This window comes from Zingiber officinale, chromosome 2A, assembly GCF_018446385.1.
Source record: "Zingiber officinale cultivar Zhangliang chromosome 2A, Zo_v1.1, whole genome shotgun sequence".
NCBI classification, from domain to species: Eukaryota; Viridiplantae; Streptophyta; class Magnoliopsida; order Zingiberales; family Zingiberaceae; genus Zingiber; species Zingiber officinale.
This window is the reverse complement of record NC_055988.1, coordinates 138,265,780-138,280,508: the sequence shown is the minus strand read 5'-3', so window position 1 is coordinate 138,280,508 and position 14,729 is coordinate 138,265,780. Positions and strand designations below refer to the sequence as shown.

General features: G+C 36.5%; 1 protein-coding gene across 1 annotated transcript in view; it reads left to right on the top strand.

Moving 5' to 3' along the window:
* The first annotated feature begins 4,345 nt into the window (after positions 1–4,345).
* LOC122042426 overlaps positions 4,346–14,729 on the top strand; it is a 33,708-nt gene continuing 23,324 nt past the window's right edge. Inside the window, exons 1-4 of the mRNA XM_042602542.1 lie at positions 4,346–4,512; positions 4,613–4,673; positions 4,739–4,854; positions 5,150–5,202. Of these exons, the coding sequence (XP_042458476.1) occupies positions 4,348–4,512; positions 4,613–4,673; positions 4,739–4,854; positions 5,150–5,202 (395 nt within the window). The 5' untranslated portion in view covers positions 4,346–4,347. The remainder of the gene's footprint in view (positions 4,513–4,612; positions 4,674–4,738; positions 4,855–5,149; positions 5,203–14,729) is intronic.

The following is a 14,729-nucleotide window of genomic DNA, read 5'->3' as shown; positions in this document are numbered from 1 at the left end:
GAGGACTTTAGATAAATGAATACTTTTGATGTAAATGAATGTTAATTTTGTTGGATGATAACTAGATATTGTGATATGTAGAAACAATTATCATAAATTACTTGATGATATTCTAATATATTATGTTTTAATTTTTATTAGCATTCTTTAATGAATTTATAGAAAATATATACACTTTGACAGGTCAGATAAGTGGTACCGTCGTTGCCATTAACGATGGTATGCTAAATCATCATTGCCATTAACGACGGTATAACATATTGTCATTAAATAATTAAATTACATACATAATTGTCGGTGCTATTATTAACGACGGTACATATAACTGTCGTTACTATTACTAACGACGGTATCTAAACCCATCATTACTGTCACTAATGACGGTAGTTAATACCATGGTTAAAAGCGGTTAAAAGCTCTTAACGACGGTATTTTATTTTTCATCGTTAATCAATTTTCGACGGGTATTTTTAGCTACAACTTCCTACTGTATTAAATACCGTCATTAATGACCTTTAAATTTTAATGACGGGAAACAATCCTTTAACGACGGGAATCAATAAAAGTAACAAAGTATTTTTTGCCTCCTCTAGTTTCCATAAATTTTAAATCGCATATGTTCTATGAATCAACTCTAGAGGGATCGTATTTCTTTCCACTGAATGTAAAGATAACTTTGTCATTTTAGCTTCAATACATATTTCATATTTATATGTTGGATCAACATTAAATGTTGGCATTAAATTGAAATTCACGAGTTGTCTCAAAGTATTATAATTTATATGTCCACACCATAAATTAGAACACTCAATCAAATAAGCAGAATTTATAATTTTATTGTCATTGAAGTTGGTGTACAACTATTATATTCATTTTGAATAGATCATTTCCATGTACCCTTTTTTCTGCCTATGAATTGATTATTTTTTTTAATACATATTTATTAGACTCAAACACTAGCTTGAAACCAGCTTTGACAAGAGCCAACCCTAATACTAAATTCTTTTTGATGTCAATAACATTAAACATATCAATTAGTGTCACTTCTTTACTTGACGTCATTTTCAGTACCACTTTACTAAGACCAATAATGTTGGAAGTTACAGAATTACCCATGATTATTTTTCTCGATTTCTCCCACTGATAGGGGTTAGTTAAAAATTGGTCTTGTTAGAGTAAATGTAAGGTCCTACGTGTTTCGAATGTTTAAATTAGGAATTTAGTTCTCTTTAAAGGTTAGTTCGATGTTTTCAAAGTCAAGGGTAAATCGGTGACAAAAGGAAAACCAAACAATAAAAGGGTTCATGTGAATTTATTTAAGGCTAAGTAAGATTTTCTAGAAATACTAATAGTGCCCCAATTCAATACCTATTCTAAATCTACCCGCCAAATTGGGGTGCGGGCTTTCTAGGGATACTTGGAGCTCAAATAAAGAGGGGAGGGGAGAATGCCCTCGAGGGGAGAAAAGGGGAAGGGAGGGGGAGTGATCTTGATTGGGGGGGGGGGGGGGTGTGAGAGTGGACGCTGGGGAGAGTCGATGGCGACACAAATTCCTCTAGGGGTGAGGGCTTCCGATGATAAGGAAAGACAAGTGGATCCCCTTAGTAGATATGGGATGGGATGAATGCTTCTTTCCGTAGGTTCGCATAATGGTTCAAATGATGCTCCTATTTCGACATAATGTTTTTCCCATTTTACTGCTCCGGATTCGCAAGATGTTGATTGGTTTTCGATTATTGCATTGCCTTCTCGTAACGGTATAGATTTGTTAAAATAGTTTGAGGGTTTGCAAATTGATTTAGTTTTCTTGCAGTGCTTTCGTGAGGGTTTCAGATTACTGATTAGATTCAGAAGGTGGGGGGTTGGATTTGATGTTGTTCTTTTTTTCTTCAACCAATCTATGAATTGGTGGACAGGATTATGAGGTTGTAATGGGGTTTCGATATGGTCCTTGCACCTTGAGAGGGTTACGAATTTCTAGGCAAATTGGAAGGATGGTTTCAATTGTGTTGAGTTCTTGCTTTTGCGTTGATTTTAATTTTTAGAGCAAATTTAGTGATGTGTTCGAGTGCTGGCTTTGTGTTCTTGCTATTGTGATGTCGTGGTTGTTCTTTCTATTAGCCCAGTATTTCTATGATTGATTTGGTAGAATTGCACTGATGCAGTTTATGTCGTTGTTCTTCCAATATCTTCTTAAGATACCTAGCTTGTATATGCATCTCTTGAGTTTCTAATTAGATCTCTTTAGGAGGTTAGTTTAAGAATTATGCATGGTTACCTGCATGGCATGATATGATTGGGCCATGTCTCTCTTATATGGTTAGCTAGAAGAATTTGTGCATGATTGGTGACAGTACGGGATGAGTGTCCCGAGATGAGCTCTGGGGAGAGTCCTATCAAACTTGAATGATAATGCAATGAATATTGGCTTCGACTATACAATGATAAGTTCTCCTAAAAGGTATCTCTCACAAGTTCATGCTTATGAATCAAATGAATGTGTTCTAATGACGGCCACCACAATTGCATCATGTTCATCATTATTACTAGGTTATGTTTAAATATTCTTTGATGTGTAAGTAGGCCATGCTCAATGCTCCCTAACTTTATGTTTCCAAGTGAATGCTTAAGTTTGCTCTTAAGTGTAAGTTCATGCTCCCCATTTCCTAATTTTGCTATTCATGTCATGTACCTACTAGTGGATTATGCTTATTGGGTTGTGGACCCATGATGTAAATGGTGTAGGTGCAGAGGATGTCACCACTATGTGATAAGGGACGTGGAGTAGCTGAGGAGATTAGATGGAATGCAGTGCACTGTCTGGGGGTTCCTAAGAGCATGTTAATAAAATTTGTTCTCTGATTTGTTATGTTATGTGTTGGAGACTACATGATTTCTTATGCTGGTAGGAGTTCATGAATTTCCATTCGAAAGATATATATCGAGTTTGAGGTTCATATGTGATGCCAATTTTCCTTGAGTCAATAATAATTGTAAATGCTTTATGTTTTAGGGTCTTGAGTGAGTAGTAATAGGCTTTTTGAGTAAATGTGTCGTGTAATATCAGTATCGATCCATCATTTCCTTGGATTGTCCACCAAATTGGTTTCAAAATATAATGACAGTCACTGATATATCTATTAACACTGACTTATCTTCGGTCATGTGCACTTGAGTGACTTTCTTTGAATATCGACAGTCTTTGGGCTGATGATTCAGTTTGTCATAGTTATGACATGTTCTTTGGAACTTTTTATAGAATCAAACTCGACGCTAGAGAAGGGGGTGAATAACATTATAAATTTTATAAACTGTTATAACTTAAAAAATAATCAAATAAACAAAGTAGCACAATGAAAATAATTTAATTAACACATATTTAATCAAGTAAGATAAGATAATATACACTTGTAAGAATGATTCAGCATTCAACTAGTATAAATCGACACATAAGATAATTAAAAGCATTTAACTAGTATAGATCGACACATAAGATAATTAAAATATAGTGATTCTTATTTCTTAATTTCTCCTTTCCAAAAAAATCTCTGGAAAGGTGGATAAATCTTAGAGAAAATGTAAAAACTAAACATAATTTAAAACAAATATGACAACACATGAAATAATGAAAAGTTATACTAGATGTTGCTGATCAAAATTGAAGCGCGAGATTACAACATGTCGAAATATAGAAAACACGAGAGTACTAGAGCATACGAGACATCGAACATTCACTAAATCCTTCTTAGAGATGCTACAACATGGATTTAATCTTGTTCATCTACCATTAATATTGGAGTAGCTATAAAACCGTAATTACTACAATGCAGATTTGACCTACTCATCTAATATTCATGTTATACCAACTATAAATCATAACTGCTATAACATATGTAGCAGCTATAAAATTGTATCTGTTACAATGCATCCGATTGATTTAGAATTTTGGTGTGAGATAATAATAAAAATAATACTAAACAATACTAGAGGATAATTGAGTAATTGTACATGTGGTAAAAGATGATTTACTCACCCTAAGATGATTCCCTCACCTTAACTTCACCGCTAAGATTTTATATGACAATATCCCATATCTTAAGTATCGCATCACATAGGGTCAAATGCTCTTTGAAAAAAAAAATCACTAAGTCCATGTCCGTCATTTGAAAAAATATATATGCACTTTTGATTTTTGCTCATTTTTTTTAGATTTCCATGTGCCATATGGTACCCAAAGATTGTTTATTAACCATTGTTTTTAAAAATAGGAGGCAAAACGGTATCTATTGGAATTTTGAGGGTCAAAAAGGGAAAGTGCTTTTTTTCAGGTGGACAAAATATCGTGTGATGCTTTATCAGCTTTCCATCTTGTCCGACGGCATGGCGGATGGCGAGGATGCGAGGAAGGAGGCGGAGGATGCGAGGAGGGAGACCGCCTTAGCATCGACACTTCTCTTCCAACCCAACTTCAAGCCTTCTAAGGTTACCCAAGCACAACTCGACAAGCTCAAGGTATTCTGATCCTCTTCATCGTTTGGGTCGGAGGCCCCAATGTTAATCCCATTTAGATCTCTCTCTCTCTCTCTCTCGATTGGAAAATATCGTATGACAGGATCTGCACAGGAAGCGTTTGAAACTCAAGGAAAAAGCAAAGGGGAACCCAAAATCGAAAGGTGCTTTTTTCTTTGTTTTTCTTCTAACATTATCTGACTGTTGACTCATGCTTTCCTTCCATCAGAAATCGCACAAAGGAGCGTAAGCACATGCGCGGAAGATATTGATTTCAAGTATACTACAAGTCCTGCAGCATGTAATTCTGACGGGAGTTCGAAGATTCCTGTATTTGATCTAAAGGCATGTTTGGTATGGACAAATAAGATTTCAAAGAGGCCCTGTTTACTTATTTGATTATACTCATTTCCTTATAATTCAGAGAGCAAAATATAGTTATGACCAAGAAGACATTATGCTTCCTATATCTTTTCCCATGCATAATTGCAGTTGAATTCTTGAATCAGAATAGAAGTGTAGCATATCTTTCTAACTGTAATCACCTTTTAAAAAAGAATGACATCAAGAGCTTCGCTTCTCTCTAGTAGCTTTCGTTAGAAAACCATTCAAAAGTAATTTTTTCCATCCATGTCATCAGGATCAGAATGCTCCATGTTTAATCCCCAACAAGAGAAGAAAGCTACGCTGGGGGTATCATTTTCCTACACCCTCCTTTATTTATTTATTTATTTTGATGAAACACCCTCCTTTATGTTCCTATGTATAATGTTTATTCATACTTGTCTTGTTTGGTAATCTCTCAAGTTGGTATAGCATTTCGTGATTGATAACATCTTTGTGTTGATATGCACGATATAGGATTCTATGAACTATGAAGCACTTCATTTTATTTACATAATATTTATTTTCTTCATTTGTTGTAGTATCTATCCCTGCATTTTACCCTATTCCCAAATGCTTTAGTTTTTTCTCTTCATCCTTCAACAATAAGTACTAAACTTTTGTCCCAAAATGCTTACAATGTGCCTTTTCCATTCCTCAAGAATAAATGTGCCACACCCTACTCGAGCTAGGCCCGCCTAAAAGTAAGCTTCACTCACAGTGCATGCATGATCTGTAATAGTGTTACAGCAAAATTCAACACAAAATCTAATTGAAATTTATATCACGAAAGGAAACATGATTGATGGCATGATTACTGTAATGACACTTGTTCTTGGAAGCTAAAGACTCTAGAAAATGAGCACAAATTTTCAAAGTAGGTAGTTAAGAGGGATGTGTAGAAAAGATGTGCAAGAATTTGAAATCATAAATTAAGAGATAAAGGGAATACCAACAATCAAAACTCATATTAAAGTAATTCCATCCCGCTTACACCTTTAGTTAACTCATTATAAGTATTGCCATTCTTTAGGGTAGTACTAATATTTATTCTTTATTATACTCACTCATCACCATTTGTTTGTCACAAGTAAATCCATCTTTATTTGTTACTATTTAACATCACTAGTCAAGTTGTTTAATTATTGAGTATACATCATTTCATATAATTATCACAATTTATTATCTCAAGTAATTTCACTTAATTCTTTACCATATTTTTATAACAAATAAATCCCCTTTAAATTGTCACTTTTTAATCATTACCAATAAATCAATCAATAGTAAATTTAATAAGAAATGAATCACTAGAGCTAGGTTCTCAGAGGCGGTGTGGTGGTTAAGGCATGGGGTGTTGCCACATTAGGTCATGGGGTCGAAACTTGGCGCGTCCGAACATGCCTTCCCTCATGTCTTGGCACTGCACTAATGGCTAGTAGCCACCAATAATTTACCTCCTCCGCGTTGGTTTAGGGACGGTTGGCGGGGGCGCTGGGGTGAGCAAATTGCCTTTTGCCACATCAGAGTATAAATAGTGTTGTATGATATGTAGGATAAAACCCTCATCTATGATAAACAATGATATAATGCCCTCACGCATACAAAAACTAGGCGACCCATGCTACAACTTCTCTATGACGATCATATACTCTACTAAAGGTTATGCTTCAAGTATTCACTTTTTAGTATTTGTTTTCGCCACTTATAGTAGTTGTTGTTTCACTTTAAGTCTTTTTACAACAATAGTTATTTCACTTTGGTTCATATTTTATTTAACTATGTCATTCTCGAGTAACAATTAGTTTGAGTGACTAACCTAAGTCATCATTAATAAATGTTGGCTAATTTAACTATACATATTATCAGAGAGTCTCTAGATGACAACATACAAAAAGTGTACGTGTATCAACATATAACTCAATATGTAGCATGGTTGTATCATACAAGAGGTGTACAAGTATCAACATATAACTCAACATGTAACATGTATATTGATATGGTGCAAACTGCAAGTGTACGGTTGTCGTGAAATAATAAAATATTGAATCCACTGGGATTGGTGCTTAGTACTAGTCTACTAAACAAATGCAATTGTTTAGACTAATCGTGAGGTTTGAGTTGTGCAAATGCAAGAGATCTAAGGAGAAAAATCAGAAGATATGGTGAGGAAAGAGTATTGAGTGAGATAAGAGAAGAGAAAGGAGAGTGATATAAGAGAATTCAATGGGAAAAACGATTCTAGGATTTTGGTTTTACTACCATGATTGTAAACACCTAATTTATGTTTGGTTTCCTATCAATAGTGGTTATTTATGTATGTATACTATCCTATGGTATCCGATGTGAACTTTTGGGACTACACTGACGTATCCGTTCCAATTCATCATCTACTTTCAAAGCGACAAAGCTGAGGGATTGCTTTCTTAAGGAGATCTCTGTCACGTGATCCACAATCCCTGAGTTGCCAAATCTTAATGCATGTTGACGAATTGGAACCGATGTATAGAGATCTATGATAGCCTATTGCTTCTCGTGGCATACCGATCTACTTTCGTAGGCAATTCACCACGTCTCGGGTTTCTACGGGTCGGAGGATTGAGTTCTCCTTTTGGTTCATCCCCGCACCTCATGGGATACAATTCTTGTGCTTTTGACATCAAAATCGTGTGTTCATAGTAGACCTGGACCATTAACTCACATTGCATTGAATAAGAAACATTCAAATTCAATAGATTCAACAAAATAGTATTTATATATCCAAAGGGCTAATCCCTAACCCAGAATTAAAAGTCTTTTCCATAAACTCGGAGTTACAACTAGAGATGATCATTCAAACAAGTTACAATCAAGACAAATTCAGAAAAGGGAAGAAAAGCTTAGTTTTGATGTGTAGGATCATCTCCGGATGCTCTCCAATCTGAAATATGGGCGTTAAGGCATTGAAAATCCCTCGTATCCGCGCTCCGAAGTCTGGGCCCTTGGGCGGCTCCCTATCAAGATCCCCCGCTTGAGTTCCAATGCACCTTTTATACTTGATTTCTAGGCGCCCGACTTGGCCGTGCCCACTGGCACGACCTACCCGTGTTGGGTGTTGTGGCTGCTTTTGGGCGGTGGCATGACCGTGCCGGTTGGCACAACTTACTCGTGGCAGACTCTAGAAAGAATATGGAAATGAGGCACGACCACTCTAGGATGGCCACATTTGTGCTAGATGTTCACGGTCGTGGCAGCTGGAATGCACTCGGGAATTGGTCTTTGAACTCCGTTTTCGCTCCTCTCCGCACCCTATCAAAGTAAATAAACAAAAGCAACTCTCTGAATTAGAAAAGTATCAAACTGAAATATGAATAGATGAAAACATGAGATAGATGTACATAAAATAGGATATGATGTGTGTCAAGCTATGATAAAAACCTTATATGCAATGCACATATAAAATCCTCCAAATCAATACTTTGCTTGCCCTCAAGCAAACATCAATATCAAGAATACATGTGAATAATCATCTCCCAACTTTAATAAGTTTATCTAATCTTATCAAATAGTATTATCATTAAGTGAAGACATTCAGGGGGCGTTTGGTTTAGGGGAATAGGAGTAGGGAATGAGAATGGGAATCATTGATTGCCATTGTAAATGTTTGGATTATGGGAATAGGAATACAAATAAGGGAATGAATCCTTGAAATTGGGTAATAGCTCATTCCCATGTACCTCCCCTTCAATGAGTCATTACCCCATTTTCATCAATCAAAATATTCCCTCATTCCAAAAATACCCTTAACCTAAAATTAAAATTTTCTCCCTTAATATCAAATATCAAAATATATTTATTTATTTTTTCTTTCGTATCACTTCTCTCTCCTTGTTCTCTCTCATCGTATTTTCTCTCTCATCATATTTTCTCTCTCATAATTTTATCACACACTTTCTCTCTCCTTAATCTATCTTATCACACTCTTTTTTCTCATTACACTTTCTCTCTCATCATACTTTCTCTCTCCTCAATCTCTTTCATCACACTCTCTTTCTTCTTTTTTTCTCATCATACTTTCTCACTCCTCAATCTCTCCCATCACACTCTCTTTTCTCTTTTTTTCTTATCACACTTTAACTCTCATCACATTTTCTCTCTCCTCAATATCTCTTGTCACACTCTCTCCTTTTTTTCCTCAACACACTTTCTTTCTCATCATACTTTCTCTCTCCTCAATCTCTCCCATCACACTCACTGTTATCTTTTTTTCTCATCACACTTTCTCTCTCATCTTACTTTCTCTCTCTCACCGTACTTTCTCTCTCCTCAATCTCTCTCTCCTCATTTTTTTCTCATTACATTTTCTCTATCTTCATCCTCACCCATCATACTTTCTCTCACATCATATTTTCTCTCTCATCTTCTCTCATCATGCTCTCTCCTATCACACTCTCTTTTCTCATTTTTTTTTCATCACATTTTCTCTCTCTTCATTCATTGTCATCACACTTTCTCTCTCATCATACTTTCTCTCTCATCATTCTCTTTCATCATATTTTTCTCTCACATTCATCTTTCTCTCATATATAATTTTTTCTCTTATTTTCCATTAAGGGTAAAAAAGGAAAATTTGATTTATTCCGATAGAAAATATACAACTAACCAAACATTGCTTTTAAGAGTGATATCTATGCTCATACCCATTCCCATTCCACAATACAATGATTCTCATTCCGATTCTTATTCCTAGGAATGAACCAAACGCCCCCTCAATTAGTTTCACCAAGTCTAACAAGAAAGTTTAAGTGCTCGGTGCATAGTTTACTACTAAAGTTTTCAGGCTAAGTCAAGTCGTCATTCCATTGTGTTCCCAAGGTTTCCAGCATTAGGTACTTATCTGCCATATGCTAGGTTCGCCCCCTTTCCCAACATAAAGTCTCAAAGGTATGCTCGATATTGAGAGAAATTGATAGGTGTTTTCCTAGTAACTTAACTCAGTCTTAAATGAGCACCTTATCATTTTCACCCATGATAACTATTTTTATCCCATTTTTATCACTCAAAATGTTTTATTGCTCTTCAATTTATTTTTTTTAAAAATATATATACATTGAGTTTTGAATTTTATTTCCAAATTTGTTGATACAAATCTGAGCATAATCTAGTAACTAAAATGTCGGGAGAGAGTCACCTACGGTCATCAAGGTACTAGTCTGATATGATGAATCATGACTATATCGTACTAAATTGACTTTTTGGAAACAAACCATAAGTGGAAGTGAAATGGTCAAACTGTCAAGTAGACATTTGGTGAACCATTATCAACTCAAGAACGCTTTTATAATCTTACTATAAGATAACAGAATATGCATTACCAAAAGTAAGGGAGTGTATTCACATGGTATCATCAAGACCAAACACAACAAAATTTTGCTTAGAGGACAAAGTTATGCATGTGTGCTTCAAATTAAAATAAAAAAGAACAACATGAACAAAACATAATATGTTGCATTCTAGCAAATACTATTAAACTAACAAACTGCAACTAAGTGACTGAATACTAACCAGCACTCCTCAATCTGGGTTAGACGATTCAAGAAAGTTTTGCGCTTCGCCTTTATCAATTTTCATTTTCAAAAAATACTTCTTCAATCTCTGGTTGTTCACTTAAAAGTCTTCGACGCTTTACTCCAGATACCCATGACTCCGTATGGATGCACCTTCTGTACTTAGAAGGCCTAACCACCTTGATTTCAATTTTTCGGAGAAGAGCTTAAGTCTTGAATTGAATAACAACACCGAGTCACCTTCATTGAATTCTCTCCTCATGATATGCTTATCATGCCATATCTTGTACGCGTCTTTCTGGATTTCTTCAATTCACTCAGTTGATTTTTTTTTTCTCAAGCTATCTTTAGATCAAAATTTAGCTGCTTAATATAGTCCAATAAGCTCTATGCTCTAATTCCATCGGCAGGTGACAAGGCTTCCCATCGACTAGCCGAAATGGAGTGAGTTTTATAAGCGGTTCGGTACGCCCACATGGCGTCATCCAATTTAAGAGACCAATCTTCTTAGGACGTTAATACTGTCTTCTTCAAAATATTCTTGATCTTTTTATTTGATATTTCTACTTGCCCACTTGTCTGAGGATGGTATGGCATGGCTATCTTATAATTAACTTCATATTTCTTGAGTAAATTTCTGAACTGCCTTTCAATAAAGTGAGATCCTCCATCGCTAATCACTTTTCGGGGAATTCCAAATCTAGGGAAATGACCTTTTTGAACAACTTGATCATTGTCTTTGCATCACATGATGGACATGCAATAGCCTCGACCCACTTGGAAATATAATCAATAGCGACCAACATATCCTTGTTCGGCTCGGATGTGAGGAGGACTCATAAAATTCATCCCCATGCATAAAAAAGTTCAACTTCTATGATAACATTTAGTGACATGCATGTCCTTTGGCAGTGATCACATGCCACTACGAAATCCCTTGCGTTCTTAAATATATGAGTCCAATATAATCCTGCTTGTAGAACTTTTGTTGCAATTTTCATTACTCCAGGATGCCCACTGTAAGCAGAAGAGTGATAGTGGTGAAGGATATCATGAATCTCCTCGTCTAGAACACATCTTCTATAGATGCCATTTGCACATCTTTTATGTAAGAATGATTCTAAGATAAAATATTTCGCATCCGCGAAGAATTACCTCTGTTTATTGGTGTGCTCTGGGTAAGATTCTACATGCTAGGAAGTTCACTAGGTCTTCGTACCATGGAGCATCTGAACTTCTAACAACTAAAAGTTACGCATCAGGAAAATAATTATTAATCGGTAAGCCATTACTCATCCCGTCTTTATCATACTGGTTCAATCGAGAAAGATGGTTCACTATTAGATTTTCTGAGCCTCTTTTATCCTTGATTTCTAAATAAAACTCTTAAAGCAATAATATCCATCGAATGAGTCGGAGCTTTGCATCTTTCTAATTCAATAAATGCCTGATTGCAACATAATCAGTGTAAACTAGTACTTTGTATCCCACCAAATATGACTTGAATTTGTCAGATGTAAATACCACGGCTAACAATTCCTTCTCCGTATTGACATAGTTCATTTGGGCATCATCTAGAGTCTTGCCTGCATAATGTATAACATGCAGCTTCCTGTCTTTCCTCTGCCCCAACACCGCTCCAACCACAAAATTACTAACATCACACATAATTTCAAAAGAAAGATTCTAATCCGGAGCTTGCATTATTGGGGATATCACCAGAGTTTTCTTTATCCTGTGAAAAGCTTCCAAATATTCTAGGTTAAAGGCGTCCAGGACCCTAACCTTTTTACCATCTGCCTTGCCAAACGATATCTCAGATGGGCTGAGGTGTTCATTTGAGTATTCCGATGGAAATTCTATCCCTCTGGATACTAGCCTCTCAACTTTTTTCCTTTATCTCGTTGATGCTCTGTTCATAACCTTAACATTTCTCTTTATTTGTTCCAAATTACTTTCTGAACTTGTTCTATGCACGACTACACATTGTGCTGCTGCATCAATATCATCTTCATCTCCGTTAGAAGGACTCTTATCTTATATCTTCCCCCGACAAGATTAGATTTGATGTTACGTCCTTAATAAGCAAATAAGCGTCTTCCACATTTTCCCTTATCAAAGAACTCCTACTGCCAAATCTAGTGAAATCCTTGCTGCATTGGATATCCTCATGTAGAATAGATGAATTATGAACCATTCTTCCAAACTATGATGGGGTAGTGCAACAATCCCTTGAGTCTTTCCCAAGCCTTAAACAATGATTCTCCTTTTGACTGTTTGGACTCTGTGATTTGGTTTCTCAATTTCGCTGTTTTGGTTGGTGGAAAATATTTATCTGTCCCCAAGTTGATACTCCCTGATGGAAGCGAGTATAACCAATCACTGACTTTGCTTGTCAAAGAGAAACTAAATCCCATTAATCTGATTGCATCTTCGGAAATACCATTTTGCTTTAGCGTATCACAATATGTTAGAAAACGGTTCAAATGTCGGTATGGATCTTCTGAAAGTGTGCCCCAAATAGTTATTGTTGGATAATAAGAACTAAATCTGCGTTTAGTTTGAAATCCCTGCCCCTTCGATTAGGGGCCTAGCAATGCAAGATCTCGAGGATTGAGAGAGAGGCACAACAAAGTCTTTAAGAAGTCTAGCCCCGTCGACCACCCTCATTGTGTTCACTTGATTTCCAACATATTTTAGATTCAAAATCCCCCCTTAAAAAAAAAGAAAAAAATAATGCTAAGAAAAGTGTAAACAAATGCAAATAAAAACTATGATGTAAATCAGTCCAATCAATTTGCAATTCAACTAATATTAACCAAAATCAATCTTTGCAACGACGCTAAAAATTTGATGTGGTACAAACTGCAAGTGTATGGTTATCGTCAAGTAATAAAATTATCGAATCCACATGAATTGGTGGCTAAGTACTACTCTACTAAACAAATGCAATTGTCTAGACTAATCGTGAGGTTTAAGTTGTGCAAGAGCAAGAGATCTAAGGAGAAAAAACTAAGGATTTGATGAGGAAAGAGTATTTATGGAGATGAGAGAAGAGAAAGGAGAGTAATCTGATATAATTTGGTAAGAAAAGCGATTCTAGGATTTTAGTTCACCATAATGATTGTAAACACCTAATCTATGTTTCGTTTCCTATCCTTAATGGTTATTTATGTAGGTAGACTATCATGTGATATTCGATGTGAACTTTTGGGACTATACCAACGTATTCATTCTAATTCGTTGTCTACTTTCAAAGCGATAGAGCTGAGGGATTGCTTTCTTGAGGAGATCCTGTCACGTGATCCCACAACCCCCGAGCTGTCAAATATTACTGCATGGTGATGAATTGGAACCGATTCATTAAGATCTACGATAACCTATTGCTTCTCGTGGCATACCGATCTACTTTCATAAGCGACTCTCCATGTCTCAGGTTTCTATGGGTCGGGGGATTGGGTTTTCCTTTCGGTTCATCCCCACATCTTATGGGATACGAATCTTGTGCTTTTGGCATTAAGATCGCGTGTACATAGTAAACCCGGGCCACAAACTCACATGTCATTGAATAAGAAATATTCAAACTCAATAGATTCAACAAAATAGTATTTACATATTTAATCCCTAACCTTAGAATCAAGAGTTTACTCTATAAACTCGGAGTTACTGTAATACCCCAGTTCTGAGATTCTGGTTAAGTATGACTTAAAAGGTTAAATGATATTATCCATATCACCAAGGTGCACCTTCCTTTTCAGAAACCCAAACTTAAGAACTCCAAAGTTGAGCGTGCTTGGCTTGGAGAAATCTGAGGATGGATGACCTCCTGGGAAGTTTTTTAGGGTGCGTGCGAGTGAGGACAAAGCATGCTGAAAGGACCTTCGGTGGTCTATGGAGCTAGTCGTCAACCATATGGGCAATTTTGGTGGTGTTCTCGGTTCGGTCCGGGTGGAGCCCGCCCGGGCCGGGACGTTACAGATGGTATCAGAGCCCGGACTGCCAGAAGGTTTAACCGCCGACTGTGCACAAGAGCTATGGTCTGATTGAGCCATGTGGGTACAATATTGACCTCGAACAAAGAAAGTGGGGGCTCCTATGTTCGGATCAAGAGGACCAGACACCAGGCAGGAAGTCCTAGTTGTGACTAGGCAAGGAAGTCCTAGTAGGTCGGGTGGACCGAGGGGCAGGAAGACCTGGTGGGTCGAGGATCGGACGTGGAAGTATGGTCCTTTGTTTGAGGGGTGATGTCTTCGAGTTCATAATCGAACATTGAAAAGTTAGGAGTTATACATA